The sequence below is a fragment of the Saccoglossus kowalevskii genome, chromosome 9 (assembly GCF_978046115.1).
Source record: "Saccoglossus kowalevskii chromosome 9, keSacKowa6.1, whole genome shotgun sequence".
NCBI lineage: Eukaryota > Metazoa > Hemichordata > Enteropneusta > Harrimaniidae > Saccoglossus > Saccoglossus kowalevskii.
Genome location: NC_140649.1, coordinates 18,796,700 through 18,810,400, shown reverse-complemented (window position 1 = coordinate 18,810,400; position 13,701 = coordinate 18,796,700). Strand labels below are relative to the sequence as shown.

The 13,701-nt window shown below is 36.3% G+C and overlaps 1 protein-coding gene across 1 annotated transcript in view; it reads left to right on the top strand.

Annotated features, from left to right (window-relative positions):
• Nucleotides 1-13,701, top strand: part of LOC102808189 (xanthine dehydrogenase/oxidase-like) — a 28,400-nt gene extending 14,699 nt beyond the window's left edge. The window contains exons 18-32 of the mRNA XM_085503969.1: nt 3,142-3,193; nt 3,519-3,655; nt 3,768-3,883; nt 4,967-5,185; nt 5,342-5,475; nt 6,687-6,861; nt 7,336-7,527; nt 8,444-8,589; nt 8,735-8,810; nt 9,722-9,946; nt 10,743-10,817; nt 10,899-10,951; nt 11,743-11,929; nt 12,998-13,186; nt 13,413-13,701. Coding sequence (XP_085360095.1) covers nt 3,142-3,193; nt 3,519-3,655; nt 3,768-3,883; nt 4,967-5,185; nt 5,342-5,475; nt 6,687-6,861; nt 7,336-7,527; nt 8,444-8,589; nt 8,735-8,810; nt 9,722-9,946; nt 10,743-10,817; nt 10,899-10,951; nt 11,743-11,929; nt 12,998-13,186; nt 13,413-13,586 — 2,150 coding nt within the window. The 3' untranslated portion in view covers nt 13,587-13,701. The remainder of the gene's footprint in view (nt 1-3,141; nt 3,194-3,518; nt 3,656-3,767; nt 3,884-4,966; nt 5,186-5,341; nt 5,476-6,686; nt 6,862-7,335; nt 7,528-8,443; nt 8,590-8,734; nt 8,811-9,721; nt 9,947-10,742; nt 10,818-10,898; nt 10,952-11,742; nt 11,930-12,997; nt 13,187-13,412) is intronic.

The following is a 13,701-nucleotide window of genomic DNA, read 5'->3' as shown; positions in this document are numbered from 1 at the left end:
ATCATGAAGTCATTGGCTGTATGGTGTAGTGTACTTGTGGATTGTTTTGTCAATTGTTAGACTTGTAAATTCCCTTATTAACGGCTTTTGTTTGAGGATCTAAGATTATGTATGTTATTTTGACTTTGATATCACACAACAATCAGTACAATGCTAACACAGTCTAAATTGCCATTGATAATACATTTTTGCTCAATTTGGCTGTCAAATGTATATGCTACGAAGTCATTGTTGCAATGAAAGGTCATTCTGTAAGCATCAATTTCCTTTGCTAGAGGAAGCACTTTCAATGAACATGTATTTGTATTGTTCTCTTGCACTGTTACAGTAGCAGAAAACGTTAAAAGTGTAAAAAAAAAGATCACATTTAAATATTACAGAAATTATCACTCTAATAATCTAACTCAATAAAACAAGTTAAAACATTTACATCGGCGACATGTCAAACACATATTACAATCATTAATTCAAATTACACTGTGAGCCATTGCGAGACCATGAGAGCTCAATATTTGTTTTCTTTTTGGTCTATGAGTAAAGACTTTGAAGGCCCTATTTTAAAAATACGAGAATATATGCATAATCTGCCAGGACCGAAACAAAATGTATGTATACATGAAATTCAGTCGTCTATGGCATTCGACCAAATATTCCTACCAAGGCTAATTAACGCTGTTATTGAATATTTCATAAAGCAGTGTATATTGACTATATGATTATTATTTCATAATTGAATATATATTAAGACAGGAATGTACAAGATGCCATCAAAGACTAAACAATAATCAGTCTAGTATATTTTGCATTGCAGCCGGTACTTATGGTTTCGTTGAATTGGTGGTTGTCACAGGCAAAGTGATTTGAGAATTTTTGTTCAGCAGACATAAGTTCTCTTTCTTTTTTCTTTGATAGTCTCTCCACCATGTTCCCGCAGCGCATACAAATGATCCCAGAAATACTAGACACGCACCTGAGATTGAGAACCCATTCGGAATTTCTGACAAAATACAAACTTGTAACACAAATCCAACGAATAGTTGTATGTTCGTCAGTAATGTAACTGTAGTAGCTTCTTCAAATTTCAATGCTTTTATACGACTGGCTACACCCAATGCACAGAAGATGACGTACCCTACAGTTTCTGAGGCCATGAGTATATTCATCGACCATACTGCTTTATCAACAACTGACGTCAGTATTAACGAAACGGTTCCCGCTACAGCACTATTATAGAAAAACACGGTTGTAAAATTCACATGTTTTAAATATCGCACCAAGACAGTGAGTAATGATAATTGAACTGACGCAAAACCAGCTAGTGCATATCCTAATGTTGCCTGTGTAGTAGTATTCTCCAAGGAATTGCCAGTGGTCTGTTGTGCCAACAGCGCAATAGCAGCTACATTGATAACAATGACTACCCCATCTGTAGCATATATGGCCTCCCGGATGATAATATATGCTAGTATCGGTGTTGCAATAGGTAGCCCGCCATGAAGGATTCCTAAGATGGTTGCAAATTGTCCCATCTTTAAGGAATAAAACATTGATGCAAGCCCTCCAAACCACAATAGTCCAATGAGGATTAAAACAGCTCGGTCTTTGTGATTGTCACCAAAAATGTTTAGCTTTGCATAAATTATAAAAGGGATAGCAGCTATAAATGCTCCAACATTTGTTAAAAACACCACCTGGAACACTGGCATTCCCTCTCTCTCTACCAATATGATAAGAAATGCCCCAACACCCATGAAAATACCGCTCAGTAATCCCAAAACAGCTCCAACAGCAGTACCTAAACATCTTCTCCACCATAGTAGAGGCGAATCCTCACTGGTACGGGGCTCATCAACACTCTGACGCATATCACCTCTTTTTAACTGACTCTCCATAGTTCATTCCACAGCTTCAGTCCCCTCTTTCACTGATCATTGTGTAAATTGAAAGTAGAAATACGGTTGAATCCAGTTGAACAATACATATAGCAATGCTGGCCCATCCGTATGCTGCCCAATAGTATGTATTAACTGATCCTTACGGACGCGCAACCTACCAGTAAATCAATCACTATATTCCAATATTTTCCCGGCTATTTTTAAATCTTCTCTATTTTAATACTAAAGGACACTCTGGTAGTATAAAAATGTATATTACAGTCTAGACTGCAACTCAATCAAATAACCATTAACAAATATATTTGAAATTCGAAAGTTTAAAACGTTGACGCTCTCCGATAATTGTATGTATTGAATTGTGTTTTATCAGATTTATCAAATTAATTTTCTACTCTGCGTGCAAATGACTGCAGAATCAACTGTTCCATTCAGTGATAAATTTCATTGCCATATGCATCCAATTTTCGTTTTTGTGGTGACCTAATAACGATTTGAACAGAACTTTATGGGCGTTGTTTAAGATATATACACTGGAAAAAAACTTCATTCTTCATTGTTCAGGTGCATTATAAACCCTTACATGGGCCTATAAGCAGAAACCATACACCTATGCACAATTCATTGCCACCCTGATTATGAGAAAGGGTAATGCAGTTACCGTAAATTTATGTGTGTAACAACAATTTATTATCTATCATTTTGTATATATTATAATAGGTCTTACCTATCAGTCGTGCCCTCTAGCGACGAAGACATGTCATACACATGGCTACAAGGGAAGCTATTCGAAGCGTGGATATCATTTTGAGCTATAGTTGTCTGCCAATGTAAAATAGTTTTGTTTAGACATGTACTGTACTTTGAAAACACAGTTGTCGCCTTGAACCGAGGGGGGGGGGGGTTACATGTGTGCCAAGTTTGAAGGCCATGTAGCAATTTCTTCCCGTAGTTCAATATCGAACAAACATACACTGAAAATATCGTCCAAGTCGCAAGGGGAATATGTGTGCCAATGCTGGCTATTTTCCTCTTGTAGTTATATTGCGGAAAAGGTATGCTGTGGCATTCTCACAATCAGTGAATGATGTATAACGAGATTGTGTTTGGGCTCACCTGTATTTATAGTGTTTATGTCGACTGAATATTTAAATCACCCTCCTTTTTTATAAAGTTATACTACCATTGTACGTTATTTATATATCTGTTATATAAAACGCATGTTTCTATTTGTTTTGCATCATTGCAGGTGAACTGTTTTTTTCTATGGTTACCAGTACACGTGCCCATGCTCGTATAATGTAAGTATAATTCATGTTTTATTATTCAAATATTGTATTATGTTTTATTGTCGGCATGGTTTAATTTGAAGCGTTTGTCAAGTAATATATGTACTGTATAAATACAACAGCTACGTAATCGCTCGATATCCAGCTTGCCAGTAACCGAATATCACCGAGTAAACCCATGAAGCATGTTGTGATCCTGTTTTCAGCATCTAAGATTATTGTTCGGCCGAAGATAGCTAAGACTATATTACAATGTGGAACATGTTGCATTAAGACAAATGATGATAATCGATAAACAGCGCAATACATCAGATATAAATTTTCTTTTTTTCTCTAGCTCTGTTGACACGCATGGTGCAACGTCTCTAGATGGGGTAAGATGTTACGTGGGTGCAGCAGATGTTCCCGGAAACAATGATTGGGGCCTTTCCGGTGAAAGACTAGACGAACAAGTGTTTGCGTCCGAGCAAGTAGGTGCATTGTATTTCAATTGTAATTGTAAGATAAAAACACAATATATTATATAAAATGAGAAACTGCTTTATGAATTGTATACTACATTGCCGATTGACATTTTTTTAGGTAGTATGCTACGGTCAATGTATTGGTGGAATTGTGGCTGATAATCCAAAATTGTCCAGCCAGGCAGCCAAACTGGTTAAAGTTCAATATGAAGATCTTCCACATATACTAACAATACAGGTATGTTTTGTAATTTGTGTTTACTTTAGTACCATTAACTGCCCTAACAGGTTTTACTATGTAACACGATTGATTTGAACAATAATATCAATATTCTTCTGAAAGAAAAACTCTTCACGATGAATTTAACAAAATATTTACTAATTTACACGCGATCGACAAACAAAAAAATCAAGACAATCATCAATATATCAGACTTTACTGAAAGCACTAATCCAATACATTGATAATGCAAACTTGGAAAGAAGCATTTAGTAACTTTCTTTGGTCGATACGTTTATTATAAATAATGTGTGTTCATGTTTATTATTTTATCTTTATTATTCTGAGCCTAAAAAGATTGTAATTCCCTTATGGTGATAATACTTTATTATTATTATTATTATTATTATTATTATTATTATTATTATTATTATTATATACATATGTGTAACAACATTATAAACTCAGTTGTTGTTGGTTTACCGATATATAATATTATAATTCACACCAGAACGATATTTAAATAAAACGCTATGCGTCTACTATATAAGACATCACACTGGTTTTATTCATGAACATGTTTATTACCAGGCCAAACAAACTGTGGCAAATTGAAATAAATAATTAGCGATCCGCTCCGCTAGGATTGCCCTTAAATCGACCTTATATAGAACCGCGTTTTAATCCAAACATATCGCAACTATATTAAAAGTTAATCCAATGATATCGTCACAAGAATGGCAAGACATGAATGTGTGTGTTTGTGTGTGTGTGTGATTACGTATTAACTTTTCTGTGATTTCTTTTGGCTTGGCCGATTTTGTTCAAACTTGGCAGGCATGTCAAACCTTCACTCTTAGATTAGTGAGTTGGTAAAACCTGAAAAAGGCAAATGTTTTTTAATTAATGATCATTCTTTTTATTTTGGCTAAGTTGCATACCGACGAGAGATTACCAGGCAACTTTGAATGGACTATAAATGCTGCAGTACTAGCCTGTGTTAATCAGCGATCGACATTTGTTGTTACACATTTTCATGCTTGTTGGCAATAAAGTAAACAAATGACGTCACAATGCGACGGTTATGTTTTAATATTTCAGGACGCTATAAATGCAGACTCGTATCAGCCACATAATACACACCTTACAGTAGGCGATGTGACGTCAGCGTTTGATCAATCGGACTACGTCATTGAAGGAGAGATATTTCTTGGTGGACAGAATCACTATTATATGGAACCACAGTGTTGTATCGTTCGACCTGGGGAAAATGGTGAAATAACTGTATTTACTTCCTGTCAGAATTTATTAGTAGTTCAGGTACAGTTTATTTACCACTATGTACATTTTATGCAAAAATGTTGCTAGCAACGATTAGCCCGATACAAGTTGCGTATGTCTTGTTCAACACTGTGGTATGCACTTGTATCAACCTCACAGTGACGCCATATTGGCGGAAAAAAAATCATTTTTCAGACAAGAATAGCTGACACTCTGGGTATACCAATAAGCAAAGTGACCTGCAGGACTCGGCGTTTAGGTGGGGCCTTTGGCGGTAAACAGACATTTGCTGCATCACTAGCTATGAAATGTGCAGTGGCAGCCCAAAAGTAAGTTGTATTATTTTGTATTATTATACATTTTTCACCGTAAAGTTACAGCGTGTCGTAATTTTACGGGGTATTTCCATACTACCATATTAGGAAATTCGAATTCCAAATATGGAATGATTACGCGCGTAAGCGTCCTCTGACAATAAAAATAAACATGGCTGCCACTAGGGTTTGGCTAGACTGGCGCAGTCGGGGCGTTTAATTTGTTTTTGTAGTTTAAATAAAATAAAAAAAAAATCGCGAAATGGAGGTGTTAGCGCGAAATCACCCCGACTGGTTTATTCTGCAGGAAATTCAGTGCTATTAAATATTCATGATGCACATATTATAATGAGGTGGGCGCGGAAATACGTGCATAATGAGGTCAACATGGTAAAGGTCACACTGCAGACCCAACATGGCGGCACGTTGAAATTCGAGTTTGTCGTAGTTGTCGTTTCTAATTCATCACAATGTGTAAAAAAGTAACTCGTACTAGTCGTAGAATCAAAAAATATCGACTGCTACAATCAGCCGACGTCTTCTCGGTCAGAGGTCAGTTGAAGAGACGCTGTGATTGGCTCAGATGATTGTCAATTAGAACACTCATTAACATAATTACCCGTTGAAAAATCTACGGGTTACTGCAGTGTCGATAGAGGGCCATGCAGAGTAAACCAGTCGGGGTGATTTCGCAGTTACAAGGGATTTTGCGCTAACACCTCCATTTCGCAATTTATTTAATTTTATTTAAACTACAAAAACAAATTAATCGCCCCGACTGCGCCAGTCTAGGGTTTGGCCGGACTCCACACAAAGAAGTTCGTTGATTCTGTTCTAAACTTTTTGGATTTCGGAATTCCCATGATGTATCCTTGGAAGGAAATGATGTATAATAAAGTTAAGGTTAGAATACCTCAAAGTCTGCACTCAGACAGTACACCGCTGCTCGTCGGTCGATACTCCAGCTGTACTGTCTTCGTGCATACTTTGAGGTATTCTCGTAATAACCTCATATTATCAATATCTCAATAGTTTGTATTTGGCAATGAAAGTTTTAAAGTTAATAGTACATGTTATACAAATAATATTATCATATAGTTGAAACCTTTTGCTAATATATGATATATTAATTTCATTGTGATTAACTTGTGTTAATACGACGTGGCAGACATTTTCACACAGTATTGAAGTAATTATTGGTTACTGCTGTGTTTGTTTGTTTTTAGAATTGCAAAACCAGTCCGGAGTACACTTACACGGGACGCCGACATGCAGTTTGTTGGCGCAAGACACCCAGTGCTAGCAAAATACAAAGTGGGATGTTCTAAGCACGGAATTTTGAACGTTGTACAGATCAAGATATTTCTGAACGGTGGATGTTCTCTTGATTTATCGGTTTGGGTGAGTTTCAATAATAATGATATTATTTCATAATATTATTTATTTTTTAACACTTTGAACTCTTGTGTACTGGCATAATGCCGGTATTGGACAACATTTGCGGATATATTTTAGGAAAGGTAACAAGAGTTGAGCAGGTTATTAAACCGTAACAATGCGTGCACCATGTTTAACCTTTTCACCACCAGACTTTTAGCCCAAATTTTTCTGCACTTTTTTTAAATCCTTGAATATTTCTGGAAATGAACCCCAGTTTTCACTCAAACATTTTCATGAGGAAAGTGCAGACTATAAACGGGACTATTTTGTGAATTTGTAATGAAAAGAGGGAACTGGTGGTTAACATAGCAAATATTATTATACGTAGTTTGTCGCCTTTCCTCACACGTTTGTATGTAAATTCCATTTTTCCTGGCAGGTTATTCACCTCTTGAATAATACATGTATTATTTGTGTACGCCTTACTTTTATCAGGTAATGCATGAATTAATTTCAAACTTGCACAATGCTTACAAGATACCGGTTTATGATATCGAAGGCAGAATATGCAAGACAAATTTGCCCAGTCATACTGCTATACGGGGTTTTGGTTCGCCGCAATCAATTGGAATTATGGAAGCAATCGTAGACCACGTGGCAAATAAGTGTGGGCTGCCACCAGAAAAGGTTATGTAACTATATTCTATATTATAACACATTATTGCTCATATTTAGATAATGTTACGTCATTACTATAAATTATCATCACATAGTGTAAGTCGATTGTGTTCTTTCTCTATCTGCATATCGATGTTCAATACGACGACAAAAAATCCCGCAACTGTTCCCGTGTTACGGGTTTATGGCGAACAAATACAAGCATATTAATACATACGAACTCAAAAAACAAAGCATTTCACATGGAGAGTGTATCAACTTTGAAGATTCGTTACGATACGGTGTCGTCTATGTATGTCAGTCGAGGATGATTCACGCATCCATGTTCTCGGGCCACGATCGTTCCTGGCCACAAAATGCTACACTACATATCAGCCGGGTACTAGTAGGGTTAGGGCGTGCACAAAATAGACCATTACAGACTAATTACCTCATTACTATAATGTCAAATATTGTGCTCGTCTGTGGCTTGCATATTATCTCGCATTGAATGGATCATTAACTATTATGTGTTGTTCATAATTATTATATGAATAAATCGACCTACTGTAACGGTTTTATTACCATATTCAAGTATTGCATTGTTACTGCAAAAAAATAATGACTGTGAATGCGTGACATAGTGAATATTAATATGAGCAAAAATAACAAACAAATATAAATATAATCCTAAGAGTGGTGTTTAAAGTCATTATTGATTAACAAATTGGCAATGTATTGTATGAGTGAATCATCAGAAAGAAGTGACCGACAAGATGAAATTTAATGAGTTACTTTCGGATATTTATTCCATATTTATTATGGAGCAAGTGATATTGACAATGAAAAAAGAACTAATGGACATGTGGTATGGTCATTAGATATTGACATGCAGATGTAATAATCATACATTTTTTCCCCTTTCACTGGATACTTAATCTATTAGGTAAGAGAAAGTAATATGTATGATGGATTCAGCGACAGTTTATTTCAAGACATGCCAGATGCCAGAAACATGAGAAGATGCTGGGCTGACTGTCTCAAGAAAAGTGATTACTACAATCGACAAAAAGACGTGGATAACTTCAACAGGTATAGTGATGTTCTCTCTCGGGGTTGTTTACATGTCTAAGTTAGTTAATTTTACAGCACGCTTCGTTTACTTTCATCATATCAAGGTTTTTTTTCAATTATCTTGGCTCCATTATTTTTTTTACGAAGCCTATTTTACTTTTAGTTTAAATCGATGGAAGAAACGTGGAATTGCAATGATACCTGTCAAAAGAGTTATGGGGTGTTTTCCACCACATGTAGTAAGTATCATTGAAGTAGATATTGAACTTATGACGTAATCTTCAATCTGACGTTATTTCAATAAACAGTGAATGATCTACTGGTAATTTGACACATCTGTATCTTATAAACATTTTGTGAACTATCAAATGTGAGTGTGCATTCTAACACGCTTTTTCCCAACTGCAATTTGCAATATGTGTAATCTTGTACATTGTACGAACGAAAAGTAAAAACAATTGAGAACGTCCAGTGTACATCCACATAAATAATAAAGCCATACTCAGACCCAGATGATAGGATGATATCGATTGAAGCTAGATTACTGGATCTCTGCCCCAATTCAGAAATATACTACCTTCTTAATTATGGGAACTTGATATGTAGTAGTGATTGAAAGGGCCTTCAACGACAGCTCAAAACCGGCAAACTGTTCTTCTTTGAAATCCGCTTGCAACGGTCACGACTAAACCGCGGTTTGCGATTTGCGATCTATGATTCACAATTTGAGGTTTACGATTTGCGATATTATATGAAATAATATATGGAAATGCAATTTACTTAAACTAAATTGATTTGCAGTAGAAATGTAGTACAAATTATAGTTTCATTTATAATGGCCTGCGTAGTTTGGGGTTAAGTAAAGGGTGCAAGTTATGGTACAGGTCACGATACCTTACCCATTTCTATAACTAAGCTTCTTCGGTATCAATCGTTGCCATGATAATCGCAGTGTAAATCCAATCACTACATTCAACCGTGCCGTAAATGCAGTAATTATATACATGTACGATTCTTGATACTAAAGTTACAAAATTTAGTATACATATGTTGTATGCTTTAAGATTCTGGTATACTCTGATATACAAATATAACGACGTCTATGATATTGTTTAGAATGTGTCAATATTCAAATTTCTCTTTATATTAGGGTGGAGCACTGGTTCATATCTATCTAGATGGTTCAGTTTTACTCAGCCATGGAGGTATAGAGATGGGTCAAGGGCTGTATACCAAGACTAAACAGATTGCTAGTCGTGTTCTTGGCATTTCTAGCGAGTATATTCATATCGTTGAGACAAGTACGGATAAAGTGCCTAATGCAGTACCGACTGCTGCATCCAGTGGAACAGATTTCTTCGGCAATGCTGTCAAGGTAATGTTCATATGTTATTGACATTTATCAGAGCTTTCTATATTGTTACGAACCCTCATTAGAGCATGCCACAAGATGTGGAGCAGCTTAACAACATAATACTGGTTACTGCGTCGACCAATAATAACTTACTTCTTTAATAACTTACTTTCACATTGAGAAATACCACTGGTTGGGCACATTAGTCATAGGTGGGATGGAGATATCTTTTACAGTGGAAACACTCAATGAAAACAAAAAATCTCTTTTCAAATGCTATTGAATATATGAATATCAATAATACGTTACGAGTATGCATGTGCGTGATGTGGGAGAAACTGTAGAGGAACGAAGAAATGTGTGGGTTATTTTATTAGCGCGCCGCATTGTTGTTCTCACAAACAATATTGTAACTGATTGTTTGTCGACTGGCTGGTGGTGGTGAAACTACAATTTAATGTGCGAACAAAATCACGCAAAACCATTTGTATTTGTTTTTTCAACTTAGCTTGCATTCATAATTCAAATTGAAATCAATCATTGTTTTACGTAACACATCTTTATCGGGGATGTTACCTTGAAACGAACACTTGAACAATCTTAATGTTTTATAGTTCGGCGCGTTCTATTTCGTTGGTTGACGCTGCAAGGAAAAGTCAACGGCTGACTTCCGTCTGTCGTATATAAACAAAAGTGATAGCTGGTCAAAAATCGAGTCTTTTAGTCGCGTCTCAGAGGAATATTGTTTCCCCAGCAGTGATAGTATTTCAGACATATCACATGGGTGTGTGATTGTCTGCTCTATCTTTTTTCACAGAATGCTTGTGAAATATTGATGGGAAGACTGAATCCATTCATTAAAGATAATCCCAGTGGCACATGGAAAGAATGGGTACGTATATCTAGTTATTCTGACATTAAAAACTGACTGATGGTAGTCACTGTAATAAAATTAATGGTTTCTATTTTGCAGGTCAATATCGCCTACCAGAACAGAGTCAGTCTATCAGCAACAGGGCATTTCAAGTGAGTATATACATGATTTTGGCCTCAGAAATGTCCAATGATATTATATGATTTATGGCTGTCAGGAATTTATTTATTTAAGTTGAATTATTGTCATGAATTAGTTTTCGCGTATCTGTTGACCGACTTGGTTAGCTGGTTGCTAGTGAATGGCTGTGTTATATCTGTCATCATTTAGGCTCATGCGAGGTCCTGGACGGAACTTGACTCAGTGATTTGGAACTAATTACGATATAACCGTCGCTATCCAAACTACTATTTCTGACTTTGGTATTTGTAGTTTATTAATATAGCGGACGATTAATCAGTAGTTATGACGTGTCCAGTACTTAGTGTGATTGGCTGTATGATTGAAGACCACGCCTTATAGACTTCTTTGTAATTGGTTAAGTTTTGATACGTAATAAACGGTCTAAGTCCTTGGTCACAGAGCGGGAGAGAACTCCACGAGGCGAGAGCCCTGGGCAGAGTTTCAGACGGACGAGTCAGGCCTGAGCAGGCTCTGTATCACAATTAACAGAGCAATTTGAAGAAACTTGTGTCACTAAAGTTTTGACACCTTTGTTTTCACAGAGACGCGTTCTTCGAAAATGTGCAAGTCCCAGCCCAACTTTTTCAACTAATTGTTCCATAATAGCAGTAGTAGCACCTTATTCAAGTGCCATATATCTTGCTTTCGGAGTTGTAATTACCCCCCAGAGATTCAAATATTTATTATATTTCTCTCAATATTATTTTGAATAATATAATTTATACCTACTCACTGGCCTATTTTTGTTTTGTTACATTAGCTTTGAAGGCAATTTTGGTCTTGACTGTGATGATCCAAGCAGTAGCAAGACTGCATACTATTTTTCATATAGCGCGGGGTGCTGTGAAGTGGAGATTGATTGCTTGACTGGTGATCATTATATAAGACAGATGGATATTGTATTGGACAGTGGCAACAGTTTAAACCCAGCCCTGGATATTGGACAGGTAAGTTCAACGTCCCTTTCCATCAATACATTGTCTATCAGTATAAAGTAACTGAACCAATGCTTTCATCACTTGTGGGCTATAAACGACTATAAACTAGTTCTCTGCACAGAGATCTTATTTCTTAAACTTGAGTTCAACACTTCAGCTGTTTTCACTTCATTGTCAGTTGCTTTGATATCAAATTATATAACCGCACATGTTCCGAGTTGAATGAACTGCTAGACTACTGACTGAATGCTAAGGCAAAGGTGCTTGTTTGTCATTTTTGTGGTCAAATACAGAAATATTAATCCGCACTATAAATGTTTGAATACATTGCAGGAATAATATTAATAACTGTAATAAATAAATAACACACCAGTAGCTTGAAACAATTGCATGCATTTGTAATTGAATCTTTAAGGTGTATATTACTACTACTGAACTGGATAGGGGTTTTGCAGCCCTCGGATGTATGGCTAATGCACCCTTGCAAGCTCGGGCACTCCCGCCTTTAAATTCGGGAAGCGAAAACGGTATCTGTCCTGTTAACTATTTCCCTTATGTTCTTTCCGAAGACAAAACTTTACTATAACTGCCTTCCTCGAACCCATGTGTCATGTGATAAGATATCATTCAATGGTAATTTGTGTAATTCGGTCCAAAGCAGTTGATTCCGCTATCCAAACATTCTGATCCTAGCCATTCCAGGTCCTTTTCTCAGTCTGGTTAACACTCACTTCTAATGCTATTGTCTTCCTGGCCTCCAGGCAGTACTGCAAACTCGAATCGCCACTGTTGATTTACTCTGCCTGGCAGGACTTGGGTCTTGAATTTCATTGAGAATGAAATTGTTAAGACAATGAATACTTGTCTTGCTGTACATGGACTCGACATTACAGTATGCATCCATGCTGCAATCGAATTGGTACATTTGTACTAACAAATCCAACAACTCTAGTTGTTGTTTGTTGAAACTGTACATGATCATGCACTAGTTGAGGAGTAATATACGTCACAAAAACATTTAAGGTGTATATATTATGTCGTTGCCATTAACATTAAATGGTGCGAATTGTATTACAGATCGAAGGTGGTTTCACTATGGGATATGGCTACTATTGCATAGAAGAACTCAGATATTCAGCAGAAGGAGAATTGTTAACAAGAGGTCCCGGAATGTACAAGATACCATGGATCAGTGATACGCCCAGACGATTCAATGTATCACTGTTGCCTGACGCCCCAAACAAAGTTGGGATATTCTCAGCTAAGGTGAGTACAACTAAATTGTCTTAAAATTTTAATTCCATTTCATTGATGTAACATTAGTAAGTAATCGCTTATATATGTATACATCTTGTTTATTACATGAATTTAAAGCATACACAATCATTAATTGTCATCACCGTCACTCCAGGTTTATGTCATTTCAGGACATTTTAGAATTATTGTAATAAATGATTCCCATTCCAAATAATATTTATTTTTTATTTTTCAGGGTGTGGGAGAACCACCTGTATTGCTCGGTGTGTCAGTATTGATGGCTATTAAATATGCTGTAGGGGCTGCTAGATTGGATGAAGGAATTCTGGGATACTTCCGACTGGATACTCCTTCCACGCCTGAGAAAATTAGGCTTGCCTGTATCGACAAGATATGCAACACAATTTAAGCTTTTCTGTAGCTGTGTCACTTAAACATTGGTGGTGGTTATTTTATCATAAACTATTATTGTTGAGGTTCAGGCCATTTGAATAACAACTTTAACTGTATGTATATTCCCACAA